At 42.5% G+C, this 6000-nt stretch overlaps 1 protein-coding gene across 18 annotated transcripts in view; it reads right to left on the bottom strand.

Annotated features, from left to right (window-relative positions):
- Positions 1-6000, bottom strand: part of Dst (dystonin) — a 400220-nt gene that overhangs the window by 86106 nt on the left and 308114 nt on the right. For all 18 annotated transcript variants that reach the window (XM_040729445.1, XM_040729449.1, XM_040729447.1 and 15 more), the window contains 3 exons: positions 4347-4409; positions 3594-3835; positions 2289-2418 (listed from right to left, as the gene is read on the bottom strand). In XM_040729445.1, coding sequence (XP_040585379.1) covers positions 2289-2418; positions 3594-3835; positions 4347-4409 — 435 coding nt within the window. The remainder of the gene's footprint in view (positions 1-2288; positions 2419-3593; positions 3836-4346; positions 4410-6000) is intronic.

Here is a 6000-nt window from a genome sequence, read left to right as displayed (position 1 = left end):
GGTGGTGGTGATGGTGGTGGTGGTGGTGATGGTGGTGATGGTGATGGTGGTGATGGTGGTGGTGGTGGTGATGGTGGTGGTGGTGGTGGTGATGGTGGTGATGGTGGTGGTGGTGGTGATGGTGGTGGTGGAGGTGTGGGTGCCAGTGCAGGCCGGAAGAACTGGTTCCCCAGGAGCTGGAGTTGAAGGTGGTTGGAGCTGTCCGATGTGGTGCTAAGAACTGAACTCAGGTCCTCTGCAACAGCAGCATGTGCTCTTAACCACTAATGCCCACAGTGACTTCTGATGCCCTTTGACCTCTCCTGCTTTTCCATCACAGCCCCAAGAGCCTCGTGGATAATGCTCAGTGCTGCCGTCTACCTTGGTCTACACCATACTTTTCCTACAGGGGCTGTGAACACACAGGAACCTGATGCGGTAGGTCTGGAGTGGGGGTTCCACAAGTTCATATTTCTCATGAGTTCCCAGGCACTGCAGAGCTGTATGTGTGCCAAGAGCATACTCTGAAACCACAGACACAGCTCAGCACTCTTGTAACTCACATCCCTACTCTTTCTCAGGCACAAGCCACTTAATTCTCAAGTCATCCCCACCCCCCGAAACTACCGTTTCTAAACATATCACTTCCCTACTCAAATCCTTCAATCAATAACTTCTCATCATTTGCCCGAAACTCGGGGTCTGCCACAACCTGATCCTGGAACACTCATCTTGTGTGTTTATATTGAGATGAATCCTCTAATCCAGCCCTCGTAATCTTAATGCTCATGTTCACATGAGCCTACCTGGGCACCTCCCTGCAACGTCTGCTATTCCTGTCCGTCATTCCCAGTCCCACAGGACCTAACCCTCAGCTCTCCTGTTTCCACAGAGCACACCTGAGGGAAACATTAGTTATCAGAGCCGTGAGGCAAGCACTTAAACCCATCTATCACTCCAGAAACAATAACTACTTGGTGTGGTCGGTTTATCTCAGTTTGTTTTGTTATGTGTTTGTGTGGGTACACATGTGCATCTGTGTGTGGAAGCTGAGGAAAACCCCTGCTGCCATTCCTGGAGCTGTGCACCTGTTCGATTTGTGTTTTTCTCTATGAGACAGGGTCTCTTCATTGGCCTGGTACTTGCCAAGTAGACTAGGCTGTCCAGGAAGTTCCAGTGACTCCTCAGCACTGGGATTACAAGCTTGCACCATCGTGTCTAGTGCTTTTACATGGGTTCTGGGGACTGAACTCTGTCCTTATTCTCATGTGTCAGCAAGCACTTTATTGACTGAGCTGTTTCCACTAGCCCCAAGAAATTTGGTTTTTGGCCATGTGGCACAATATATATAGTAAGTGACTTCTATTTAATGGTATCCCTCTGTATGGCAGTATAATCTAACTAGAGAGACTGTTATCAAAGCAGACAGGTGGAGGAGTATCAAAAGCACCAGGAGGCATTTGAGGAAGCACACACACCTCACTCCTGTGTCTACCCTAATGTCTGACACCACTCGGCTCAAGTGAATCTGAGGAACCATGGGAATCTGATATCCCTTGGAGAACCACTGACTTCGGGGAACCATGAAGCAGAGGGAGTCTTGACAGTTGGATCCTGTCTACCTCTGAACATTAAGAACACTTTTGTTGCTAAGTTCATGATGCCTAACACTAAAGAGAAGGTTTGAAACAAACCTAATGGAATGACTGAAAGTCAAGTCATCCCAAGGATGACCCATGGCATACACTTCACGCAGCACACACTGCGGCTCCTAGCTAGACACACCTTAACTTATGGAAACCTCTACACAGACTGAAGTAAGAAGTTTCCTTTCTTAGTCTTCTTAGCTCACACAAATTGAAAAGTCCTCTGAAGAAAATCCTATACCTACTAGCAGTTACAAGGACAGGATGGGTCGGGAGGAATAACCAGTGTTCTTTCAACACTGGCTTGAGGGAAAGAAGAGCTAAGAAGACAGGGCTGGAGGAGTCCCAGTCTCGCAGAGGAGGAAGGAGCCTGAGAGAAAACATCGTAAGGGATAACAGCTCTGAACACAAAGCTAATAAAAAGGAAACAAGCGCCCATGAAAACGGTACTCAGTGCATAACATTTTCTTACCAACCAATTCACCTTTTTCATAAAGACAGCTGAATGTCAATTCTCAGAACAATGAGCTTGAAAGTCTTAATTTTAAATATTAAAAACAGATTCTGAAACATTTGAAGACAATCCAGAAGCAAACGAGACTACTGGATGTTTTCTGAAAAACATTCTGATGTCTGCGAGCTGAGTCACGAGGACAGCCTTACCCATCTCAGTCAGCATCTGCTTCCAGGTGGGGGCCTCGGGAGCCTCGGGGTTCTCCTTCAACAGCTCTGTCAGTTTGTCCTTCAGCTCCTGCACTTTGTTTACATTTTGCTTCAGCTCTGCCTCAAATGACTAACAAGGAAAAAACAATTAACTACACAAAAGCATGACATCAAAAGACAAAAGGCACAATTATGCTACAACATACCCCTCCCCCCATGAGCCAGAGAGGAAACCCTAAATTAAATCCTGGAGTGGGTGAGGATTACTGCATCTGGTAATTCTCATTTTTTTCTTTGCCCACCTTCAACTGTGAGATACAGAAATCCCACAGGGGAACACTCTAACAGTGAAGGCAATGACTGACTGCTACTGAAGAGAATTTTCTGCTTTCAAACTACTACGGGGAAATGTAAGATGTTCTCAGCGAGACTAACTGATAGACAAATCCGCCTTGGTAAAGGCCTCCAGAATCTGAGACTCTACTTGGGAATAAACATGTGGTAGAAGGCAATATAGGTTGATAATGTGCAAATATTCTTGCCATCATGGTGCCACTATGGAAAACTACTTTCCCAATTTTGGCAGCTACAGAAATACTGTCCATTAAAGAAGAGGACAGCATTAGCTATCCCATTTGATAGCAGACAAAACAGGCCCTTAATATATTTAGCCCTTAACTAAATCTTTCACAAAAGTTAATATCCCAGATTTAAGTGATTTAACGATGGCAAAGTTACTTATACCCAATAGTTTGGTTTTTTTCTTTTATAATGTCAGAGGGCAGGGAAAATGACTATTAATTGCCCTACTCTACAGAAAGACAGATTTTAAAACTCTCAAGTTATGTGTTGAAGGGTCTAGGTAAAAAACAGAACAGAGCTCATGACCACGAGGGCTGCTTCTGAATTTCAGTCCATTCTCTCTCATGTCTTCCTTCTGCGTACCCAGTGTTAAGTGTTACAGCTCAAGGGAAACATATCCTCGTAGTTGGCAACCAAGGAATACCTGCTCTGGGGAAGCTATGAGGTTCTGTAACACTTCTGTTGGGGTACCTTTCCCCTCTGAGCTGTAGTTAATCCTTGGCTTCCTTAGAATTTTTTTTAAAGATTTCTTAGGGGCAGATCTTTCCCGAGCAGAGATTTTCAGGGTGGAGATTGGTAGGATTTCATTGGTGTTTGTGCTCTGGGACTGGTTGGTTTTCAGTTTCCTGAACTGGTTAGGGGAATGTGTGTTTCTTTGGCTCTGGCCTTCGGGCCAGAGAGACTTCTTTCATTGGTCCTTTTTCCACCCTATACCCAGTCTACCTTATTCTGCTCAACCTGCATCTTCACGGATTCGGTGTCGGTAGGTGTTGGTGTCTGGTGCCATTTGCTTGCAGTTTTGTCCATTTTCTGCAACCACTGCATCATTGCACTTGATTCTTCCTGAGCCCTTTGCAACTTGGAGAGTTTAGTATTCAATTCAGCTATTTTGTCCTTGAGTAAGAGGCCAAGGTCTTCATAACTGTGGCTTATGTCAGTCATGTCCTTCTTAATGGATGTTAAACCTATGAGTGGGAATAAAAGTACACCAATGCATGTTGAGTGTTTTGGGGAAAAGCTATAGAATTAAATTTATACTACACAGCATTTCCTTCTACTTTGTCACTATTAAGCCACAGACATTTTTAGGGTCAAAAGATCAGGTCAAACTGCTAGTTAATGACAAATAACTTAGTAACTTTACGTAATAGTAAAACGTAGTGTAATGGAATTATAAGTTTAAACATAAATATGTTCCTTGGGTACCAAGCAATAAATAAGATCAAATGCTATTCCAAGTAGAAATGTATATAAAATTACTAAGAAGGAAATAAAACCAAGTACCAAAGTGAAACATTAAAGTTTTATTACTCTCAGATGGACAGTGTTTACAGAATATTATATCAATATATCCATGGAGAGTGTGGCCATTCTAACTCAAGTTTAAGATTTCAATACAACCACTACCCTCTAAAAGGATTTTCTCAAAAAACGGCAAATTCCATTAACTGTGAACCAGATAAAGTAACTATTCACCTTTATTTGCCAAGAAATCCTGAGTATTTGTGTCTGTTCCTTCACCATTTAATATTACTCCACCTGCAAAATCAAACAAACAAACAAACAAACAAAAACAATTAAGTAACCTTAGATTGCCCTAGAATCTCTACCCACTAACTATAGATGGCATTAAACAAGCTGTCACTGGGTGGTTATTTAAGAACGTCATTGTTTATTCTTACAGTAGGGAGGCGGTGTCTTACTTCCCACCGTTTATAAATTAATCGAAAGTTAATTCCTAAATAATGTAGCAAAGTCGTTTTATGCTAAAGCCATCTCAATGACAAAGCTGCTGAAGTTTAAGAAGGTCCCCAGTATGCACACGTTAAAGAAAGCAAAGCAACCAAGAAGAGAATGTCTGCTTTACCTAAGGACTGAAAACTGTCTGTGGTAGTTTACACAATGTCATCAGAGGTTTAATGAAGGCAGGATGATTTAAAAAGACAAGGAAACTTTTAGAAGTAGAGCTGAAACAAAAGTCTTTGCTAAGTCCACATATGCTGAAACAACACAGGGCTGGTAGTGCCTGGGCCTGGGGTTGGACTCCTGAGTGTAAACGCCAGTTCTACTAATTATTAGCCGTGTGCCTAGAAGAACTAATGAATAAGGCTGATGGGTACCATGGTAGCTAACCTGTAAGAACACAATTGGGACCACAGACAGTCAAGCCACTGCCTATCAAAAGAAACTTCTTAGTGAGTCGTAATAGTTACTTGTCTTCTATTATTGTAGCCATCTGGTATTGGCATGTTTCCATAACCACACTGTTAATAAAATCCAACTTTCTCCTGCTAGCATTCACTGGCTGTCTATCAAAGCACAGGTATGTCCATATAAGAACAACCAACAGAAACTTTTAAACATCTAAATATTGCACTGTCACACACACACACACACACACACACACACACACGCACACACACGCACACCACAAGGCATCTTATGTGGAAGTGAAATCATCCTAGAGTCTCTAAACTAATTCTTAAAGGTCAAGCAAAGAAAACCAAGCATAGTATAGATTTTATTACAAATAAGGAGACAGGAGGAACTATAATAAATTAAAGACAATAGAATTACTCTTCTTTAGAAAAATCAACTTGGCATCTCAGGAAATCTGATTAGGGGGTGAAAGGAGAGATCACTGCAGCATATATAATATGGGAATTCCTTTCAAAGGGATTAATAGAGTGGAATAAATGGCTGGTTGAGAAAAGTACAGCTGGAACATGGGTGTCACTCACAATAGGGACAGCTGGAGGCCTGGTCAGACTAGATAAACCAGAGGGCCCTCGAAACACACAATAGAAATATGGGATCAGCCTTCTGCCTAATCTTCAACTTAAAAGAAAACAAAAATAAACAAACAAAAACACACCTCAATAAAGTATGCCTTCCCTAAACACTATTCTCATATTAAATTAGTTTGGGAATCAACATTTATATGCAACTCCCTTCTTTTGCTAAGAAGCATGGGGTCAGCCAGGACTTAGGTAGGCTGAGATGTGTGTGCTAACCAACAGGCTGCAGAGTCAACTGCTCTGGGAACAAAGCACAGACAAGCAGACAAAACAAAGAATGAGAGAGAGGGGGTCTGCCTCTTCAGAGAAGAGCCCACCCCTCTTGCCTCACT

The sequence above is a fragment of the Mesocricetus auratus genome, unplaced genomic scaffold (assembly GCF_017639785.1).
Source record: "Mesocricetus auratus isolate SY011 unplaced genomic scaffold, BCM_Maur_2.0 Super-Scaffold_100021, whole genome shotgun sequence".
Lineage (NCBI taxonomy): Eukaryota > Metazoa > Chordata > Mammalia > Rodentia > Cricetidae > Mesocricetus > Mesocricetus auratus.
Note: the sequence above shows the minus strand (reverse complement) of the source record. Positions and strands in the feature narration are given on the sequence as shown.